The sequence below is a fragment of the Typopeltis vanoorti genome, chromosome 6 (genome assembly GCF_054136105.1).
Source record: "Typopeltis vanoorti isolate ZY-2024b chromosome 6, IOZ_Tvanoo_1.0, whole genome shotgun sequence".
Classification (NCBI taxonomy): Eukaryota; Metazoa; Arthropoda; class Arachnida; order Uropygi; family Thelyphonidae; genus Typopeltis; species Typopeltis vanoorti.
The window spans coordinates 137045395-137069030 of record NC_143554.1 but is presented as its reverse complement, the minus strand read 5'-3'; the positions used below and the strand labels follow the sequence as shown (position 1 = coordinate 137069030).

General features: G+C 33.7%; 1 protein-coding gene across 1 annotated transcript; it reads right to left on the bottom strand.

Moving 5' to 3' along the window:
• Positions 1-7293: 7293 nt before the first annotated feature.
• LOC150105976 (uncharacterized) lies at positions 7294-21063 on the bottom strand. The gene is made up of 9 exons (XM_090393733.1): positions 20981-21063; positions 18091-18249; positions 17807-17965; positions 17160-17318; positions 14707-14871; positions 14070-14231; positions 13273-13332; positions 9493-9588; positions 7294-8929 (listed from the first exon to the last, which is right to left on the bottom strand). Exons 2-9 carry the CDS (start codon positions 18226-18228, stop codon positions 8576-8578), a joined length of 1293 nt encoding a protein of 430 aa, XP_090249859.1. The 5' UTR covers positions 18229-18249; positions 20981-21063; the 3' UTR covers positions 7294-8575.
• Between the last annotated feature and the right edge of the window lie 2573 nt (positions 21064-23636).

Genomic DNA, 23636 nt, shown 5'->3' with positions numbered 1-23636 from the left:
TCGGCATCGGACACTTTTAACATGATACGCGAAGCTTTCCACGATGAAGCAATGTCGAGGGCAAGTGTTTTTCGCTGGCATAAAACTTTTAAGGAAGGAAGGCAAAATGTGGAAGATCTTGAACGTGAGGGAAGACCTTTAACGTCCATCACAGAGACAATGATCAACACAACAGCGATTATCATCAAGAACGTCAAAAGGAAGCGTCTATTGCTGAAGAATGGCTTCTTATTGCACCACGATAATGCAAGGCCACATATTGCTGGTTGTGTAGTGGACGTTTTGCAGATGAACAACACAGATATCCTACCACACCCTCCATACAGTCCTGATCTCGCACCGTGCGATTTCTGGCTGTTTCCTCAGCTCAAGAAACCACTAAGAGGCGCCATTTCGAAAGCAACAAGGCATGTGTAAAAGCTGCGGAGGGGTTTTTGAAAGAACTCTCAATAAACGGACTTTCACATGTGTTTAAGAAGTGGACGCAATGTTGGGACAAATGCATCGCCTCTCATGGTAGTTGCTTCGAAAAAGACCATGTAAATTATGACGATTAAAGGTAATCTGTTTTCTGTATAAATATAGTCTTATTACTTATTGACCAGCCTACGTATATATATATATATATATATATATATATATATATACGTAAGCTGTTTAATAATTAGAATTTCTGTGGGAAATTTGTGAGATTTTCTTCCGGTATATCCCCCCTCCTTTCAGGAACCAGCAAATTGGTCCCTAGAACAGACATAACTTTCCAATCCAAGAATAAATGTCGCCAATCTTCTCGAGACCCGCGCTACAATAAAACACGATATATATACATCACCTGATTCTGATTATAAGATAAAACATAATTCAGGCAACTTTAGAATGTGTAAATGAATTGCATCATCTGGGGTTCCTCAAATTTAAAACAAAATTAATGTTAGAAAGCATTTCTTACAACTCTCCTTCTCTAGTGTCTCTACCTCTTCTCTTTTCAGCCTTAACTCCCCCCCCCCTTTGGAAACCTATGGGCACCTGGTCTCTATCTCCGATATTGTTGATTGTATTCCGCAGTATGCAATATAACAGGAAATATTTATAATAGCAACGTTTCTAATAGAACTAATACCCATTTACAAAATACAAGTATGAAAGATAACTTCTTAATATGTTTTTCATATTTATTTACATAATTTGGTATTTACTTAAATTATTTTGTAGGTTCGTTATTTTCTTATTTCTGCCAACATTGCGCTGATTTGTGGCTTTTCAAATTTGACATCTCTTCCCTCCAAGAACATGCTAGAATTGCCGATTGCTCTTGTCCATGACAAAAGAAAAACAGTGCTGTTCGAGTTTTGAAACATTTGTCGATATACCGCCATTCTTCGGACAATAAATGGGGGTTCATTAATATCCTGATAGCGTGTTAGCAATGGGTCACATTCTAAAACAGAAACATTAAAAATATATATATGTATCAATAAGCAGATGCCTTAACAGTTTGGATGTTATGTTCAAAGACAGTTCAAGGATTCTCCTCTTTACTTATATCTTCTAAAATGCTAATCAGCAGGTCATATCTGAAGTTAAACCAAATCAAAGTGTGGTTCTAAAGAATGCATATTATTCTTCAGGGTGATTATATGACATGTTTTTTTTCCCAAAGTTTAATAATCTTCTTCCTTTTACTTATTAGGCATAGTGGCCAGTTACGGTTACGTATTAAGCTTCATGGCCTATTACGATTCGAAACCTGAAATCCACTGAATAGGTTGATTAACCCTGTTCCAGGAGTATCCTATGTCTGTAGGTGCGTTCGATCACGCTTTGCCTGTTCTGGGGGTACGAAAAACCCGAGTTTCCGGGTGAAAAAACCCTTTGCCTTCGTATGAGACCGGATAACTCACCTTTCGTCGAAAGAGACCAGATAAAGGTTCCTTACGTCACTGACGGGAATCGAACCCAAGTCTTTCCAACCAAAGAGCTTCGTCTATACTGACTGAGCTACGGAGGCTCCAGGTTTAACAATACTTTTATTCCTGTTACAAAAATGTACGCTGGGAATATGCAAGCAGCTTTTTTACGTTGTACCCTCAGAATTCGTTAGTTTTATTTTTCCTTTCGAGTCGAGGCCTGTAAAGAGAACCTCTATATGACAAGCAACAACTGAGTGTTATTCTGATGAGTTTATTTTAATTTGCTAAGGTTTATATGAATCACTTTAGATCGTTAGATTTCATCAATTGTTACAAAACATCAGTGCTCTGAAAAGTAATCAGAGCTGCATCTAACAGTATAGATATTTCAGAGGTAAAGGACAATTTGTAGGCCTGTTTGACCGAGTTTTACGTATTCGCTGACCAACCAACAGGCTGCGGATTTAAATTTCGTCTGGATGTTTGTTTGTGGTTGTCTTTAGGTGACAGATGAATTACATTGCACAATGCGAGACCGCTGTCACGTTTATTGAAGGCTTGAAAAAATCTTATGGCTGGGTCCCTAGCGCAAGGTTTCTGGATTATTTCAAAAATAAATAAAATTATAAAAATATAGAAATTTAATTAATATATATATATATACAGGGTGTTCGGGATAAATTTGACATATTTATAATTAATTATATTTTTCCGTAAGTTACATGTATTAACACACACTTCTCTTCATTTAAAAGTTTGGACCCTTCTTCATTCATATACAAGATGTCAGAAAGGATGGATAGCTGGAACCCACCTGAATCATGGAAGAGAATAACTTGTATCATGATGATTCGTGCCCGCCATCAAAATAAGGATATTACGACTGCTGCCCAATGCTCCCTGAATACAGTAAAAACAATCAGGCATGAACTAGAGACTTGCAATGGTGACTACGAGGATGTAGCAAGAAGAAAGATCCCTAGCAGACGATCTGATTGCGTTCGTACAGCAGAATTCCTCGCAAATCTGCAGGAACAGGTGTTGAAGAACCCTGGCATTGGAATTCGGGCTTTGTTCGTGAAGTTGCTAACTGTAGTCAAGCCCTGGATAACAAGGGTAGCCAATGGTAGGCCGTATGTATGGCAGCAGGATTCGGCCCCTTGCCACACCTCTGGGAAAAGTCAAAAATGGTTGTCTGAAAATTTCTACGACTTCACCAGTCCAAATGTTTGGCCTCCAAACTCCCCAGACCTTAACCCCATGGATTATTTTGTATGGGGCGCAGTTGAAAAAGACACCAATCGCACTTCCAGTAATACAAAAGCCCAGTTAATGGATAAAATTAAAACAGTTTTTGCGGCCCTTCCCAGGGAGACTGTAGCATCAGCTTGTTCGAGGTTCCGAAGCAGAATTGAAGCTGTGATCGATGCTAATGGTGGTTATTTTGAGTAAATCTTGTTGATAGTATTGTAATTAACTCTGCCTGTAATGTTTTTTTGTCAATTCATTAAATTTAATAGATACAAAGAAGATTTTCTTTTTCCTTACGAAACTGTCAAATTTATCCCGAACACCCTGTATATATATATATATATATAACCCTTAGCATTTACTTAAATACAATATTGGAGACAATGTGGTAATTAGGAAAAGGAATGCAAATCTCATTACCAAAACTTCCCTGGATTATTGTTTGTATCAAGCAATTTAGTAGCTGACGTAACGGGGGGGGGGCACTACATTTTTTTTTTTTTTTTCAAATTTTGAAAATCTAATTATGTGTAGCAAAGAAATAACTGAAATATTACTATAAGAAATAATTTATTTTATTTCACTAATCGTAATCGTAAAATAAACCTAATATTGCGTAAGTTAAAAGCGAACTGCAAGATTTCTATAACGACAAATGGCTAGGATGCACCTTCATCCTCGTCGTTATATGTTAGTATCATATTTCTTCGTTTTGAAAAATGGGCATTTCGGTAAAATGGTGCAAGATGTGAATGAGAAGTCTCTCTTCAAAATATCTTTCAGATTCAATGTAGCAGTAAATATTAATCATTTTTTCCCACATAAAAAAGGTTATCACTGTTATTATTACTTTATTGCTAATCATTATTACTTTAAGCTCAAATTGATAAAAAGTTTAAACAAATGGGGGCCATTAGTGATTAATATATAACATGAATACTTCTCTAAACTTGAAAAGCGCGATAAAATCCGAAATACAACGTTTGAGGACTTCATAAATTCACACATAAGACAGGATCCAGTGATATTTCTTTTTTCTTTTGGAATATTTACTGCTAGAATAGAATAGATTGCTCGTTCTTAGTACAAAACACATTCATTATTTTTTAGAGTTCTTTTGTTTTTGTTTTTTTAAGCCAGTGCACTTGCTGAAGAGACCAAATATGAAACCAATTACTCGTCGGAAAGCTGTCTATCCTCTAAACATTTTCACAAACATCCATGCCTGCAGTAGAATTCACACCAACACCCTGGAAACCTATCACTTAATTAGTAGTCACCCAATATGGATTTCTCTATTCTCTTCACATCAGATCTCTGGGTTAATCTTATCCATCTTTGAACATAAGCTGTGAATGGTTTGAATAAACGTGTATGGTTGCGCTTAATCATTTTAAGACATTTAATCAGATTTGGCATAATAGGCTACTCATCAGTTACAATCTTTTGGCCTGTCTTCCCTTTTGCAGCTGGAATGTATAACCTCTCAGGAGGCTTAATGTAATTAATCCTTTTTATTTAAAATAACTATTATTTTAAATACATAATTGAAACTGAAATAATTAGAACGAATAATAATTCGTTTTAATTATTTCCGTTTTTTGAAATAATTAAAAAAAAATTAAAATAATTATTAATTATTTTAATAATCAATTATCATATTTTATTAACTTGATATTTGCATTAATAATTTATTGACTTAAAATAAATAAAAATAAAACAGCGACTGACAGGAGAAATAGTCGAATTTAATGTTTTTATTTATGAAATATGAGACGTGTAACGTGACTACAGTACGAATAAGGCTTCGCGTTCTTTCATCTCTACTTAGCTATATCACTCCCCCTATTTTCTGCATCGGTATAGTTACACCACCACATGAAGCATTATTAGTACAATATTATGGTTTAGGAGTCATCTAAGTAAGAAATTCTGACTGCTAAATATTACTGCAAAGTAAAAATAAATATATTGTGTAATGCTTTTTTATTCTCCAAGGGATTAAGGAGAGATGGTTTAGCCTAAAAGTTTAGAAATCGGTGGGTTGCCCGATCCATCTTCGGCTATCAGCAATAACTGAGATCCAGATTACTTCATAATTTTCAAGGCATCGAGTCAAGGGCAAGCGATATAACTGTGGCATCCTTTCGTATTCGTAATCATAATTGTGTAATGCTGTTTGAAATAGTGTAAGTTCTATTGCTGATTTTTCGATGTAGTTAAAAACCCGAGTTTCCGGAGCTATAAATATCTTACTTGCTTGTTCTAGATATAACTTAGGAACAAGCTAAATAAAATACTAGAAAAAAGTTTCTCTAGTCGACATTTTGAATCGAACCAATAAAGATCTTTCATCTCGGGGTCTAGCAATATGGCAGCAGAAACGTTGCCCCTAGGTTACACGGGCGCCGCAATTATTATTATCAGTGCCGTAACGAGGGCGTGGCGAAAGAGGCGCTCGTCACGGGCGTAACTAGGTTTGGGGCGCAAAACGTAAAAAATAAAAATAAATAGACATAAAATCCGCTATTTTATATTGTATTTTTAAATTTCGGCAATATGCCGCTTTAGACACACAAATTCTGCAACACACTGCAACTCATTTTGATGGGGTTAATAGTAAGTATTTAACATATTGCATTTAGTAAAATTTAACTTGTTACATTTAAATTTTTCAAAATTTTTGGGTTAGGGGGCGCAAGTTAGACACTTGCCACAGGCGCTTCATACCCTCATTACTGTATTGAGTATTATCATAAATCGTTTTTAATCGCATGCAGTTTATTTTTGAATCTCAACTATATTTTACGCGAGCGTTTATAACTTTTTTTTTTAAATAATTTATAATAATAAACTATAGACTAAACTAAACTGTGTTGCATAACAAGTGAAAACATAAAACCAGTGTATTGTATTCGTTAACTATATGTGCTCTCGATTTGCCTGTTCACAGGACACTTGGTTTAGGAAAAAAAAAACAAAATAATATTTTGGAGGAATTAGCTAACTCAACTTCGACTTAAAATCACTTATAAAAGGTTACTGGTTTCCTACATGTTTCACAGACAAGAAATGTCTAGCAGAACAATGTTCTGGTGATTAACTGCAGAGGCATTCTCGCAGTTTCTCAAGGAATTTCCCAAGGAATACAATTTAGTCATTCAAATCAAATGTAAACAAATTCCTCCTTTCCCAACCCACTAAACATACACGGTACTAATGTACTATAAGTTGACCAACCAACCTAAAAAAAAAAAAAAAAATTCTAGGCAGCCAATTACTTTGCTGATATTATTTCAAATCATTAGTGATATATCTTGTTACTGACATGGAATTATTACTAGAATTTTATAGGGCAATTTGCATTTTAAATAATAATAATAATAAAAAAAAAACTTCAGCCAAGGTAACTGATTCGTAGTTGCAGTACAACTTACTATTTCACCATTACTTGGAAGATCTTAAGGCAGCCAAGTAACGAGTATATTCTATTTTTGGTTAAAATCGATTGAACAATAAGGACTAAAGAGGTGTCTATGGAGTTGATGAAATGTATGCTATTAGCTTATTTCAAAGTATCTAATTCTTTTACTGATTCTATTTGCCACTTCGAATTTCTCAACCATTGCCATGCTGAATATCTTTTGCGGATTAAATGTGTGAATCAATATTTAACCTGGAATAAAATTGCTGCATTGTTGAATTCTGGCGATATGTCTCAAGAGTTATTGCTGCGATAACAATTAATTCTTACACATTTTTAGAATCCACAAACATTTACGGCATCAGGAACAGAGTTGAAATAGGAAGAACCGGATATTATTTTTTGAATAGATTGGGATTGCAGTTCAAAGTGCTACCCCAAGTACTGCAACCTTTCAGAACAGAGGCAGGCGGAATGAAAGAGTACGTGAGTAGGCTTGCAGTTTTAAAGTGTAATACGTAATGTTAGGATTATATGATGCACATCAGATTCCATAAAAACTACAAAAGAATAAGCATGAAATAAATTTATTCGAACAAGTAATATTAATACAGTAACTCAACGAAATATTTCAACAGTAATACAGGAACTCAATGAAGTAATTCAAAACGTAATATGAAATTCACTTAATGAATATAAGCAGTCAAAATGTTGGGATATAATTAAATTTTAAAAACAAATATCTTTAGCCCACCCACTGTACAAATGTACAATAGGTTGAATAATAAATTACCTTTTATGAGTGGTAAACACATAAAAAAAAAGAAAAGAAAAGAAACAGTTTTAAAGGAATGAAATGAGAATTTGCTAGAAATACATTGGTAATATTAGGATTGTTATTATTTTTTTATCTGAATATTAGCGTAATTCTAATAAATATGGAAATTTCCTGATTGAAATGCCGAAATTCTAAAATGGAGCAATTTTGATCATGTCGGTATCTTAAATACTCAATTAACAAACTTCCATCAAAATCTGAGGTTTTAGCAAGTTAAAATATTTTATAATAAGTGATGTCCATGTTGAAATATGGATGCATTAAAAGCATTTTTCTTCCAATTAACAAATAATCAATTCGAGGTATTTTACACTGACGTGCAATATGATTGAGGTCGATCCCGGAATGGAGCCACTTGCTTCATTGCCGGTATCTTCACCCCTTAATACTCCCTCCATAAACCCTAAGTTAAAACGAAAAAAAAAATCATTTTTAATTGTTTTGTTAAACACAGTGCAAAAATATATGAATAACTGCTATGAAATACAAGAATATCAATCAGGAAACGTATTGGAATAAAATCATGTGGATAAATACTGAACTAGGAACATAAATTTAAACATGTAAAATCATACATATGGATTGAAAATGCATGAATTTTAAACACCTTTCTTGTTTCTTTCTTAATCTGCTTCGAAAACCATTCGAAGACTTTTATCAACAGAACTGACAGGCCATGAAAATCTTCTGGTTTTCCTTAAAACTAAGGGAAATAAGCACTATCCGTGTGTTCTATTAAAGAAATTCTGTTGAATCAGAGGATCACAACATAACTATTTCAGTTACTTTTTTTTTCTCTACAGAGGTACACTGTCTAGATTGGCTTCAAATAAGAGAAAGTACAATCGGCGTGTTTATAATTAAGAAACAAGAAAGGAATCCAGTCAGCATTCCCCCCCCCCCCGAAAAAAAGTTATTAGTTAATGTCGTACATACTGCAGAGCACTATTAATACAATTAATGAACAAGCAGGATTTTATTATTGTACTTTATTGGGAATTCAAAATCTTTTGTGATGTGCAAAATTAGATGAAGCAGTGCTCTGAGTTGAAACTCAAAAATAAATACATAATGGAATGTAACAAATATTCATTGATGCGAGCCATTATCAGGGCATCTGTCCTAATAACAGTAACATCCCTCAAAAGAATTTCAGATATGCATGCGGATTTTCTCCAAACGAGGGTTTTTCAAATTGCTCTTTGTACAAGTTGAACAATCAGTGGCGGTGCAGCTATTCCAGTGAGCAACAATTTTCTTAGAAGACACGCAGCGTGGAACAGGACAATCTTTTCCAGCTTTACAGGAATTTATGTGAGTAAGAAGGCTTTGCATTCTTCGACACAGCAATGGAATGGAGCTGCATGGAGCCTTAGCTTCTTTGGATTGCTGCTGTTGTTCGCACTGATGAACATGTAGCAATGCTTGAAGAGGAGTTTTCTGCTTCTGAAGAACAGGCAGAAGAGCACTAGATGAAGCAGGATCGTTAGGCAGGACTCCTTGTTTCTGAAATTCAGGAGGACCATCAATTTACTACCATTATACTTTTATTAGAAGAAAAATCACGAAGATCTAAACTAGGTTCGTGTATGCAAAAACCAGACTGCGTGAGATGATACTGTTGTAATTTTTTAAAACTAGAAAGAAATAGAAGGATGAGGGATGAAACACAAAAGTCATGTTTTTTTTTTTCTGGATACATTTTTAAATAATATCGACTGCGATAGAAGACTGTTTTATATGATTATTATTAAATATTTCAGCATTCTAATACACAATTTCATACTAATGAAATGCAACTGATGATTTTGTGAACAGGCTGATGCCAAAATATATTCGATTTCGTTCATGACGATGATGGTTCGTCAACGAATTCCTGATATGCATTCTCAACGGCTGTACAGGATACTATCAAAGTATTCACAGTGTCTTATACATTCACTGGTGACTGTTTTTGTTATTACTAGCTTACGATTACTATCTGTAAATGTAAATACATAGATTTAAATAGTTGAGTTAAAGGTTAAGCAATACAAATAGTCAAGCCATAAGCAGACAACACGATTTACCTGAAGGTAAGTTGTGATTTCGCGTAGAAAATTACTTCGTTTGCTTTCAGCAGAATCGATATCATTTTTAAGATCTTGATTTTCCTGTTTCAGCTCCTAAGAGGAAGGAAGCAAGAAAACTACAATAAGTGACCGAAAAACCACTCGAATCACATTGTTAATGTTAATTTTATTAGATATATTGTTAGAAACATGATTTCAAGATTGAATTTTGCAGTATCATACTCAGATTAACAAAATTCCTAGGTTGGCTAAAACTTCTGCAAATAGACACCTTTCCAAATAATCAGTTTCTAATACGCTAATATTTGTAGGGTGGGATGGTCAAGGAAATCAGGAAACATCCGAAGAATGTTTCAGATATTTGGGAAGTAATTAGGTTGAAGTGTACTTAGCATTCAATTGTCCTTCAAGGTGATAACTGCAACCAAGTGCATAAACTCAGCAGAATCATAGCAGCAACATCGGACTAATGCGTTCATAAAAGCCTTTGAAAAATGTCTTTTTCTCCCTCAAAGTAATATTTTCTATCATTTATCTAAGCTTTCTATTATCTAAGCTTGTCTTCACATTTCTGAAGACTGGTCTTGTTACAATAACACTGATCTCAACTATTTTTTTTAATGATGTATTTCCTTTAAGAACAGGAAAAAAATATTCCTCTAAAATCAGCAATATTTCTCTTTCTAGTTAGCAGTGTAGATATCCTAACCTACCTAATGTTGATGCAAAGACGAGATATGGATTATATATATGAGCGAAAGGTATTAGTATGCATAATTTATTTATTAAAATGGACCTCCGTAGATCAGTCGGTATAGACGAAGCCCTCTGGTCGGAAAGACCTCGGTTCGATTCCCGTCCATGAAGTGAGGAACCTTTATCCGGTCTCTTTCGACTAAAAGTGAGTTACCCGGCACTCACCATACGGGAGTAGAAGGTTTTTTCAACCGGAAATTCGAGTTTTTCGTCCATTAGAACACGCAAACCGGCCTGTAAACACACACAGATTTACAGTCATATATACATAATTAATCCAACCAAGGGACCGATGAGGAACGGGAGGAACCCCATACAAATAAAAAGTTTATAAATTAGTATAACCATATGAAAAGCAAAGACGCACTTTTTTTTTTTTTTTTTAATACGTGAGGTCGTCATATATGCTTCGCAGCAGTCACTGTTGCTCTACCGAGTCTACCGCATAATACGTCTTGAATCAAGTTCAGTGCATATCAAAACAGGGAGCACTGTTTTTTCTTTCTTTTTTTCTTTCTTTCTTTCTTTCTTTCTTTCTTTCTTCAATGGAACCTGTTATCAACGAATCAGCTACTTACGGGCTAAGTCAGCAACACAATCTATTGATGTCAAATACCGCACTAAATAAAAAATAAAAATGTTTTTATTTACATGCATACAGGAATGGGGAAAATCGAAAAACAAAACAAAACAAAAAAAAAAAACTCACTATAAATGGTGTTTCTTTTTAATTTTACATCTATTTTAATGCTTTTTTTTTTTTTTTTTACTGTAGGTGAAATAAAGTGTTTCATTAGTCTCCTCATCCAATTCATCCATTTCCGACATCTGGATGCAAAAAGTGAGCAAATATGGATTACGGTACTCGTATTTAATATAGCTTATATTTAGTTCAGTGGGGTTTTGTTTTTGTTGGTGGGGGGGGGGGATGATTCTCTTCGATGATGTTAAGATTTAAAAATTGCAGTGTTGTATTCTTTGGTATGTTTGCAGAACGTAATATTCGATGGAATTTTTAAGAGTTTACTGTATTACAAATGGAAGTTAATTTTTTTTTTTTTTTCATACTTTCGAATGATTTTTTCTCCTTTTCAGCGGGTGGCGAAGGATTAAATAAAACCTTGCGCTAAGTCCAGAAGTCGTCACCTGATTGCATTAGCCAATATTAAGTAATGCAGTGATGTTGCACCAGGTGTTGACAATCATCTATTTTTCTAGTTTTAGTGGAAGAGTTTACCCACTACTCCGCTGAGGCAAGAACGTAATTATGAATCATATTCCGCCGAACCATAACTAGACAGGAGCATAGGCACAGAACTTAGAACAGTATGTGAGAGAGATAGAGAGAAAGGGGGGGGGGGATTAATCACACAATTAAAAAAAATAGTCAACTGCCTTGTTAAAATTGTACACTCTGATCCAGCAAACTCACCAAAAATATTCTGCAGTAGAACATATATATAAATAATGTTTTTTTTTTTTTTCACTTTTCAATCTCTTATTCATTCAACTATAGAATAGAATAACAAATAGTTCAAATTATATTAAAATAATGTTTTCACAAATTCAACGCCTTGCTGTTATAAAGCCGTTGTAACCAGCTACCACAATTTGTTAACTAGTGTGGCCTGTAATGTGTTTTTGCGAAATAAGTTGGAATATCGTATTCATTGGAATATAACTCGCCCACGCGTATATCTCTTACCCCTGATTTTACTTTACGAAAAAAGAAATTAAAAAGTTTCGCATATACCTCACACACGAAAAAAAAAAGTTTAAAACTTTAAGAAATAGATAGTGAATGTTGTTATGACAGTTTCAGGTATTTTGGAATTCATTTGAACCCAACAATCGTCGGCTTACCTTTGTCGTTGAGTCGCGCGATCTTTTGTTAATACCACACCAATCATAAGCATAAAAATGGAAGCAACTAGCAGAGGAAATGTGGGAGTGAGGGCATTGACTTCTACTCGATCTTGGATTGCGCGGGGGTGGATTAAAATTAAGAGACCGTCATCAGAATTGTTGTGCAACTGGATTTTGAGAGCTTGGGACATCATTTCGCCAGAAATAACTAATTTATTTACAGAAGCCTTATCGCTTAAAGATTCAAATATATCGCGTGCTGAAGGTGAAGGGCCGATCATTAAATAACGTTGATAATTAAAATTTAAATGCATTCATTTTATAAACAATCTGAGCAATTATAAATTCTAATGAATACTGAGGGTTTAATTATAAACGCCAATTTAGTTTTTTCCTGAAAAACTTTAGTTTCCGAAAATCCTCGCATATATCTCGCACCACGATTTTTTAACTTTAATTTTGGGGAAAAAAAAGTGCGAGTTATATTCGAGTAAATATGGTAATTTCCTTAATCCACGTATTTGTGTGTTATTATGAAAACAAATAGGCTTTATTAAATAAAAATCTAAAATACGTTTATATATTTTTGTGGTAACCCCTTTTGAAGCAGCATATGACAAATGCTGCTTTTTAACTTGATTTGCCTCATCTATTTAGAGTAAAATATTAGTTTTGAGATCTCAGAATCTCAATGTATGTCTACAAATATTCTCACTCTTCGCGTCTGTACTACGTCATTTAAAAGAAACTTTAGGGAATTAAAATTAATTTTAAAATATTTCAAATCGACTGTCAGACAAGAACGTTAGCCAATCTTTAAATCATTTCAACAGAATCCCTAAAAATTAAAAAAAAAAAAAAATTAAGTGGCCCCCAAAAATTAAACATTGCACAAGATACAAGCTTGTTATGGCTCTGATATCCCGTTTGAGCAGCAAGATTATGAATAATAAAGCAGGGTAGCGGACTCACGCCTTCTGAAGTATTTTTTTAAAATAAAAGCTGAGCTAGTTTTTATTTTAAATAAACGTATTCGTAGAAATTAAATCATGTGCAGTATTATAAAAATTCTGAAGTTGACTGCCTTTGTTTACTGATATTTATGATAATGATGTTAATCTAAATTGGTCCCCTGATATATTAAAAGGTACGTACCTGAATTTTCTGTTTCCCACTACTCAGCTTGCTCTTGAGTTCTTCAATTTCTTTCGCTAGCTAAAAACGAAATGCAAAAATGTGTATTTAAAATAAATGTAGTGGCTTTAAATTTTTTTTAACCGGAAGCGGTGAGAAACTCTCCTAGTTCAGTTTGCAAGACATTGGCTTGCAAACTGAACTAGGTTAACTTCTCTCTGTGTTCATATAGCAAAAAAGGTGGAATGACTATTTTAAAAGCCATATCCAAAGAAGCCATTCGGAATATTTGATATGATGGAGGAGAGATGGAAGCAGCGCATTGAAGCCGGATACGAAGGAAGTTGGAAGGGAACAAATTTTCGAACGAATTTTTGTAGCGTAGCGCGGGCATGAATCAGGAATTCTAAACTCCTCTATCGTAATTATCATGAGAGCAATGTTAATACTTAATTCCATGCAGTATACTGATTATTAGAATTAAGAACAATTCATGATATTATTGTAATTGTATCTGAAAGCATGTTACTAAGAAATAATGCAATTTCAGTTGTAAGTACCAAAATCGTTGAAATCGAGACAATTTAAATGACTAGAATTTCGAAGTATTGTTCAGCTATAAGAAAGATAATCAGCTTTAATATTAAATTAAATAATAAATATTAGCTCGGAATTAGCTAAAATAGTTAACAATTTAATTATTATTATTATTAATGGATAGCAGTTCAAAAGATCATAATCTTTAATAATATATTAATCGATACTAATAAATTCTGTTAATATTTCTTCCGGGATACAATAACAAGTGAAAAACTCACCGCATTCTCTTCCTCTTTGGAATTACCTTCTTTGGATTCACCACTGTCACTTGTGGTGGGTTTTGGTGATGGATTTCCTTTTTCATTAGGATTTGAACTAATCATCTCTACTTGGCCGCCTGGATTGTTTACATCAGATCGTCCACTAGATTTTTGAGAATTCTGTATAAGGCAACAAAAATAACGTTTTTTATATATATATATATAATTATTATTTTTTACATTTCTTCCAATAATCCATAAAGAATCAAGATATTGATTGTTACTAGCTTCAAGAACTTTAATGAAAACTCCATATGTTGAGTTCCGATTTCATTAATATTTACATTCTCCAGTGAGGGGGGGGGATGACAATGTTATCAACTTGATTGGCGCTAAAACACAGTCCACTCTTGTATATTGTCAATTATATGCAAAACTGCTTAAAGTTAAAATATCAAAATCAAAAATATCAGTTTTTTATTTATTTATTTTTTTTTTAAATTTCAAGCTATATTTCCAATCTTTTATCTTAAGGCAACTTTACTGATCAATGGTATACTGATAAAATATATTCAGAATCACTTTTCGGCAAGTCAAGAGACAATTCATAAACTATTATATTAATCAGAATTACAAACATTAAAAGATGGAGTACCTGTTTTATATTTTGGTTCGTCTTAGAGAGATGGTCCCCGGTACGGGAGTCCCTTTTCCTCACGTTGCATCCAGTGACTTCGTGTACATCCAGATTCATGCGTTTCACTTGAGCATGGCAGCCGGGGCATTTTACCAGCACATGACCACATGTTCCAACATGACTCTAGAGAGAGAGAGAGAGAGAGAGAGAGAGAGAGAGAGAGAGAGAGTGTGTGCGTGTGTAAAAGAGGTATCATTAAACTTGTATCTTCAATAAAAGCTTAATTAATTAATTTATTATAACTAATTATTAATGCATGCGTTATTTATTTATGAATAACGCATCCATTAATAATTAGTTATTATTAATAACTAATAATTATTTATCATGAATTATTAGTTATCAATAATTAATAACTAATAATTATTAGTTATTAACAACTAATACTTTTTAATTAATTAGTTATTAATATTTATGTATTAATAAATAAATATTAGTTATTTATTTATTAATAAATAAATATTAGTTATTTATTTATTAATAAATAAATAACTAATATTATTTATAATATATAAATTAAAGGCTCTGAACTCTGAACTCAATCAGAAACACTGATCAGAAGAATGCAAAGGGGGTGCGTCACTAAATATCTCATATGCGAGCAAAGCGCTAATAACTGCTGTTAATTGTACCTGTGAAATGTTAATAACACGAGATAACACTGCATATAATACATGATGTATTGAGAATAAGCACGTATCATGCACGCTGGTTTTCCCACTATCTCACCAGGTGCAGATATGTCATTGTTACGACCTAGCAAACAACCAACTGGAATTCTGTGCTTGGAAAGTTGATACGTTTTCACGTTTCTTCTCTAGCGTTGTGGCCGGTACGACACGAATTTACGTCCTGCATTCACTTCTGTTGTTTGAGTAAATATTTACAATTCTCCATTGATGAAGACGTACTCTGGTGGGGGAGGGGGAGGGCTTCTGCGCAAATAATAAAATGGTACTCATACATTTATTTTTTCATTTGCAGTAATTAGATCTTTTCAGCGCCACTAGTATCAAGTTCAAAGAATTTCAGAAATGCTCCTTATACGCTCTTTGATATACGCGATTTCACTTCGGTACATACGGACTACTGCCGTTCGCTATCCAAGGTCGTGCACGCATGCGCCTTGTTTCCTCCTTCGTACACTGTGCTCATTGGTTGAATGTTGCATTTTATGTCTTTACTGCTTTCTTGGAGTACGCGGTATTGTCTTTACCTGTAAATATCAAGTTAAAAAGCAACATACATTTTGCTGCAAGTTGTAGGTGGCTCAACCGCTATAATAGTCGCTCTAAGTTCCACAATCTCAATATGACTGGCGAGGCTATAGCTGCAGATCACTTTGCCGCTGAAGAATTTCGTCATTTTTTCAAAGCAAAGTTCCCAGGAGGAGGTTACACACCAAAAGTTATTTGTTTTAAACGTACCGAATATTTTATTTACTACTGTAATGCATTAATATGTATAAAAAATATGCATATTTAATTAAATTAATCTTCAAAGATCAGAATCCTCGTTCGTTTGGGAACGTGATATCTATTATCACATGTTACGCGTTTTCGATATACGCAATCCCGGCGCATGGAGTTAGTTGGTCGTAGAGAGTAAGGAGAAAAACTGCAAATCACGAGATCGTACATTTAAAACAGAGTAATACGGAACAGAAGCAAGCTGGCTACTATACTTAATATGTGACATACAGGCAATGTGGACTTTGACAGCGTGGATTTTAAATAACTACATGTTTCAAGTAACCTATTTTATTCAAAATATTTGGTTACGACTATCAAAAGAAAAAGTTCAATAGCATAAGGTCCGGCGATCTACATGCACGTTTTTTTTTTTTTTTTTGTGCATTTGGTCAAAGGTATCGATTGTACCTACTGATCAATCGATAAATTAGGTCGATGAACTAGGTGATCATATTAGGTTTTATAATATGCGCACCTCACTAACTATTTTTATCATTCGTGAATTTTCAACCTTTCGCATAGAGTAATTCATCTAACTTGGTTTAACAAGTGAACGTGAGTTATCAGGTCGCGTGCAAGGATATCAATTCTAGTTTTATTAATTTTAAATAATTTTTATTTATTTTTGACGTAAATCGCAAACCCATCTCTAGAGACCAAACATGGAGCTTTTCCAGTCTACTTTAGAGGCGGCTCAGGCAACCAGGACGAGATATGCAGTTGATTATTATAAAATAACATGAATGCATAGTGTTTAAAACAAACACCAGTCAAACATTTGAGAAGAATCGGGAATTATAATAACCAGACTAGAATCCATGATCTACTTGCTTACGTACACGTCACTACTGGATTGCAGTCAGTCTTCTCACATGCAGACATGAATAAGAATTTGCAACAGATCTAATCTATTTGCGAGGAGACCCCTTGCTAACTTACCACAATATCCTTCCTATGAAATAAACTTAAACAGTGTGGGCATTTCATATGCTTCATGGTACACTTCATAATCAAGTGATTATCGATGCTCTTACGAGCCATTTCGCTCTTGCACTCAGGGCATTTAACAATGGCAAATCCGCAGAATTCCACGTGGTTCTAGAAGAGAAAAAAAAAAATATATATATATAACGAGTGATTCATTTTCTTTTAAAGACATTTCAATTTTAATTGACTTAATAACAGCATATTGATAAAGGCATTCCATTTAAAACACGAATAACCGAAAAATTATTGAAATATGACAAGGATTGTATGGAGAGTGGATAGATTATTGGATGCTCTAGTTTGCATTCATACATACAAGTACTACTTGTATGTTAAAGTTAAGCTACTTCTTGTCGTTAAAGTTAAGCCAGATCTATAGAGAAATTCGACATTCTAAAGGAACCCTAACTGTTCATTTTTATTTAGGAAGAGTAAAATCAAGTAAAATTATCCGAGCTTCTTCGGAATGTTTCTAAACGTGTTTTTTATTTCATTTTATTTTAATTCTCTGATATCCACGTTATGACTTAATGCTTTCCTTAACAAGATGTTTAAAGCAACAAAATATTAGAGAAATAATTAGAAAATGAAGAGCTTACATCAAATTCTTTCTTGGGGAGTTGCTCCGAACAGTGTGGGCATCTCACGTAGGTTTTAGGGCACTTATTCTTTATGTGAGCATCCAACGTTTTACGTTTCAGCCCAGCGCTGCACTGAGGGCAGTTAACAGTGACCTCCTCACAGGTTTCTGTATGTTCCTGTAAAAAAAAATAGTCAAAAATATTTAATCGTCTGCGCATCTACTTAGAGTACTTAAAAGAATATAATATCAGAAGAGGTAGAAGGACATTTTTGAAGAATATCAAAATTCGTTTTCACGTACTTCAATGTGAGCTCTTTCAACCATCAGTTTACAGTGACGACACTTCACATTCACAGCAGGGCACCGGTTATGTAAGTGGTGATTTAGATTCTTCCGAAAAATCACTGCAAAGCATTGAGGACAACGGCCCGTCTTCATGCTGAAAGCCTGCTCGTTTTCCTGCCAAAGAAGGAAACAAAAAGGAATACGCATGAACTTAGAGAATAAAATTAACTCGGCGTTGTTCCTGGAAGGCAGTTTCATTCCATAAAGAATAATTTTATACAGTCTGAAAGTGACTGCATTATCATAAAAAAAATAAAATAATACGAAGGGGGGGGGGAGAGGAAAGTTCTGATAATTACCTAGAACATGGTTCTACCTCAATTCCTTCATGGTGAGTACATGTATACATTCCTCTGTTATATGACTGAGAGTAAAAGGGTTTGTCCTGATTATATTAAAACGAATAATAAAAATTTACAAAACGAAAATAGTAAGGATGAGTGTGAAAGAAAGCGACGCATTGATAGCTGAAAATGAATGCATCCAAGCCAAGTAATTCAAGGGGATATATATATAAATATATAGTCTGGGTTAGTGAGAGAATTTTGGGAAATGGGCTGGCATTATTACTCTACTAATTCTTTTTAGTGAGACTCCCTCTTTTTTTCTCATCATGCTGCAAGTAATGTCATTTTAATGGAATTCTTCTGCTACAAATGGAATTCTTTTTTCTGAGGTAGCTGGTCTCAAGAAGTTCAGGAAGTTGTTCACAACCCAGATCGAGAAAAAGATTAACACACGACAGACTGCAGATAATCATTTCATATTGTGAGTATACATGTTACGCGATTATCATGATATGTTTCAATGCCATCCTGCCATAATTAGTGAAGAACAAAAGCGTCATAAAACCATAGTGATCTTCAGGAAGGAAACCGCTTATTTCTTTATGTCCCATCCCCCGCCCACACACACATCTATACCCAATTGTCATACTGTATTAGTGTACTACAGGCAGGCTTACTTTTTGTCCTGTTTTGAGAAGAACGTGTTGTTGTTATTATTATTATTTTATTATATTATTTTATTTTATTTCATTTCTTTTACTTCCAGAGTGAGAAGATGGTTTCAATATGAATTTGTCATAAGAAGACACAGAGATTGAATTCCTTTCAGAAACATGTTCATTACCGAATTATGCTTCAATTTTTTTTTTAATCATCTAAGTTTAGAATCCGACAGCTTTTATAACATTCCGTGGATATGATTCATCTAAAAATTATGAACAAAACGTTTAATTTGTTAATATAATCGGGCATTTTCAATTTATCTTTTATGTTCCAGTAATGTTAATTATATATTACATATATTTAACTGGTCCTTAATCCTGCTCTAGAAACAGCTCATGGAACTTTATTAAGTCACTTCATGTCTTCACTAAGCGGAGAGATGGTCTTACATCAGGTAATAAGACGCATCTCCCACCTATAGACAATCAAAAACATCTATGGAAGGATTTGAACCGGCAGTCTGTTGGTTGCAGAGTTGATAGCTTAGTCAATCGGCCAATGAGATAGAAAACCTCTAACCTTGATAGCTTTGTTTAAGTTCCACTTCATATCATTGGACTTGGACGACTTACTGAATTTGGTTGAAAATATATTGTTTAGCTTTTCGCAGTTTCTTTTATGACTGATTTTTGATGTTCAAGAGTAGGACTCAATTTCGCTTTTATCGAGTCTCTTGACAAATAGAACAAAGTAAACACAATTTTCTACGGATTCTCTTTAAACTGCAATTTGTTATTTGAAGTCCATGCATGAGCACCTGTTTACATACATTTAGCGGCAAATATTGTTTATCTTAAATGTATCAGCATGCCTGATCAACATCAGTTTAAAAAAAATAATAATAAGCACAAAAAAGTATTTTTAAATGATCCTATGAGTTGATAAGGTTTTACTACATCCGTTATTAAACAAAGTACTGAAAATTATTTATTATTTGTAAATTTATTATATTTATATTATATTTATTATATTATTATATTTATATTTATTATTTGTTTTATTATTACTTCCGGTAGAGCGAATTCTCCTGTCCTAGCATAGAAGGAAGAATGCATACTTTCATTCCTGCCATAATTATATTAGGGTGTAATATATATTTTACAGTATTACTTTTTATAACGAAACAAATCTTCCTGGATTTTTAAATAAGTCACAACTCGCAAATTATCCCTTTAGACAGTTCTTTATCAGTAATAACAGTTTTCTTTATGTTAATAGTATTAATCAGGAAGAGAAGGTATTGCGTCAATAACTTTTGTTAGTTACCATTTGGCAAGTAGTGTTATGGTATACATAATAATAATATTAAATATAAATGATATCTCATTATAGTGAAAAAATAAAAGTTACTAAAATTAATATCACTAGAGGGAGCAATTATTATTATTACTATTATCATTACGTGACGCCTCCAAGGAGTCCGCAATTATTATTATTACTATTATCATTACGTGACGCCTCCAAGGAGTCCAATCACTCATTGCGGAAGACAGTACCACCTGCATATTACATAATCCGCCATAATTATTCTAAATTGCTATAAGACAATTATATTATAAATATTATAAGTATTATACATATAGTGAAAGGAAGAAAACTAATTCATTGTTTACAGATCATTTATTATTTACATAGCGATCTAAAATATTATACATAAATACTGGAATCAGTAAACACTAAATTCTTTTGCTTTCGAAACAGTTCGTTTCTTCGATTGTAATATTACGCACCTGCATTTGCAGAATTTAATATATTATCGGTATATAAAAGAAATTACGAAAATAATAATCACAAGTTATTACGAATTTAACTATTAAGTATAGCAAGTTACATACCTTTCAAAATGCACAGAGAATACTCGCCGTTTGAATTAAAAACACTGTGCTATATCCCAATATTGCTACTTTCCTAAAATGTCTCCAAAACTAAAATCGCGATTGCTGCGCCCTCTCTCTAAATAGAAGAGCCACTTTTAATCCTTTTTAGTGTGTGTTAAGAAAATAATATTAATAATTGTCCATAGATAACAGTTTTATCCATATTTGTAATAATCATATTATCGATTTTAATAGCAATATTATATAACGAGGTGAAAAAGATAGAGAGACAACTACAGTGAATAATGCTCCTTATAATTTCAATATTTTCCCTATAGTTTTATAGTTATTAACTTCAATTAATTAGTTTTAACTGATTTTTGGAATAAAATATTTTAATTGATAGTCTTAATAATTCCATTTCCATTAATATTTAGTTCATAAAAATGCGGAAAGCTCCTTTAAAATTCCAGTAAGAATTTATTATGCTTTATTCTAATTTATAACTCGGATGAAAGGCCTGTGTAGTTCAGTGGAAGTGATGCTTGCTACCTCTGCAGTAGGCTGCCGGAAGACAGACTTTAATTCAAGTCTAATCGCCGAGTGGAGGAACTTTTTCTAAGCCTATCTTAGACCGATTCCCGAGTTAGTCGATCTCTGGCACGGGCAAGAGGGTTTTTTCTCCCGGAAACTCGGGTATTTAGTCCTAAACTTAAAAAAATCGACTGTAGAACCCGCATTATTTCATACAGAAGCATATCCCGTTAGGGTTAGGTACCAATAGATGGCATTATAATTAGTAATAGTCATGTGTCAGCTATCTCTGATTGGTTACTGGTGGAGACTGAACAGCCCACTCAGTCTCAGGGTTAACAGGCCTCTCCTACTTCCTATAAGGAAATAAAAGGCATTTGCTTATTATTATTATTATTATTATTATTATTATTATTATTATTATTATTATTATTATTATTATTATTATTATTATTATTATTATTAAACTCTAGCAAATTGTCGACAGAAGTTTCGTAGTTACTGCCAACTACAGCAGAAATCAGATCAGATGTTATAAAATGTGTTTATTTATTTATTTTTATAATGATCTCATATATGAAACAGCACAAGTCCTACAATACAATGGTGCTATGTGTGGATAAGTAATTGGGGAATAAGAAGTAATCTATTGATTAGTTTTTTTTTGTTTTTTTTTTAGTGCTGGAAGTTATAATCAGTGGGAGCAACAGTATGAGAGAGACTGTTTGAAATTGCAGAGGTGGATGAAATGAGGGCAGGTAATAAGTTTGTTCGGTATGTTTGGAGTCGGACATTATATAGGTGTTGGCCAGTGGATCTGCTAGCTCTTACATGATTAGAAGAGAGTGAAGGAATGATAGTGGCCAGTTCAGTAGAGCAGTGCCCATGGAAATATTTATAGAAATGGAGCACAGCACAGAAACAGAGCACCTATGGGGAAAGTCACTGAACGGAGACGTTGAGAGACAGATTCACATATTAAGCAGATCACAATTTTCTTAATATCATCAAGAATTGTTAGGGAAGTTTTTTTTTTTTGTATTATCCCAAATGTGCAAACAATATTCCAAGATTGTCGGATTTGAGATTTATAAAGTGTTGGGTGGAAGAGAAGTAATGCTTTGAACGAAAGATAATACAAAATGTTTTAGATATTGAAGAGGCCATGTATGTAAAATGTTTGTGCCAGGGTAAGCTGGATGTGACAGGCAATCCAGGAAAGGATATTGGAACAATATTAAAAATAAATGAGAGTGATGCAAGATCTTTCTTGTGGGTAATAAGACATGCCTAAGTCTTATTACCCACAAGGATATCCCATTTGATGATGGTGATGAGATCAATATTGAAAGAACTGATTATGGAAAATATCAAGGTTTCAATTATTGAATATTTCCCACAAGGATAATAGAAAAATTCTAAATAATCTTGGTAATAATAATAATGTCTTCTGGTTCAAAAGGTATTCCTTGTGTTGTGCTCAAAACATTTGCATCAGAATTAACACTATCCCAATTAACGCCTATGTAAGCCATCACATTCATCTAACACTTACTGAATAGCATGGAAAAGAGCTTTTATCCAGCCTTTACCTTAAAAGGGGAACAAAATTCATTCATCAAACTGTCGTCCTATTTCTCTCGCTCAGTACGTAATGGAGAAAGTCATCAACAACTAGCTTCTTTGCCACCTGGTAAACCATCATTTCATTAGCGATTATTAATATGGATTCCGACATTCTTGTTCTATAGCAGACCTCCACGGTACCTTTATTCACCTTTGGCCACAGTCAGTGGAAAGATTTGGAAATCCTTGTGGTTGCTCTCGATATTTCAAAAGCATTTGATTATGTCTGTCTTCGAAATCTCCTGAACAAGCTACCGTATGGTTTTCCTCTTGCGCTGTGTGATTAGGCTACCAGCTGTCTCACTGATCATTCGTTAAGTGTAATGGCGGATGACTTCTTCTTCTCATCAAGTTTCTGTATGAATGCTGGCGTACCCCCAGGAGTCTGTACTCTCACCTAGGGTCTTATTCCTTTATATTAATGGAATCCTCTCTCTGACATCAAATCCTATTCATAGTTTTGCTAATGAGTGATGTTCATTGCCCTTTCTCATTCAGAAAACCATCTATATAT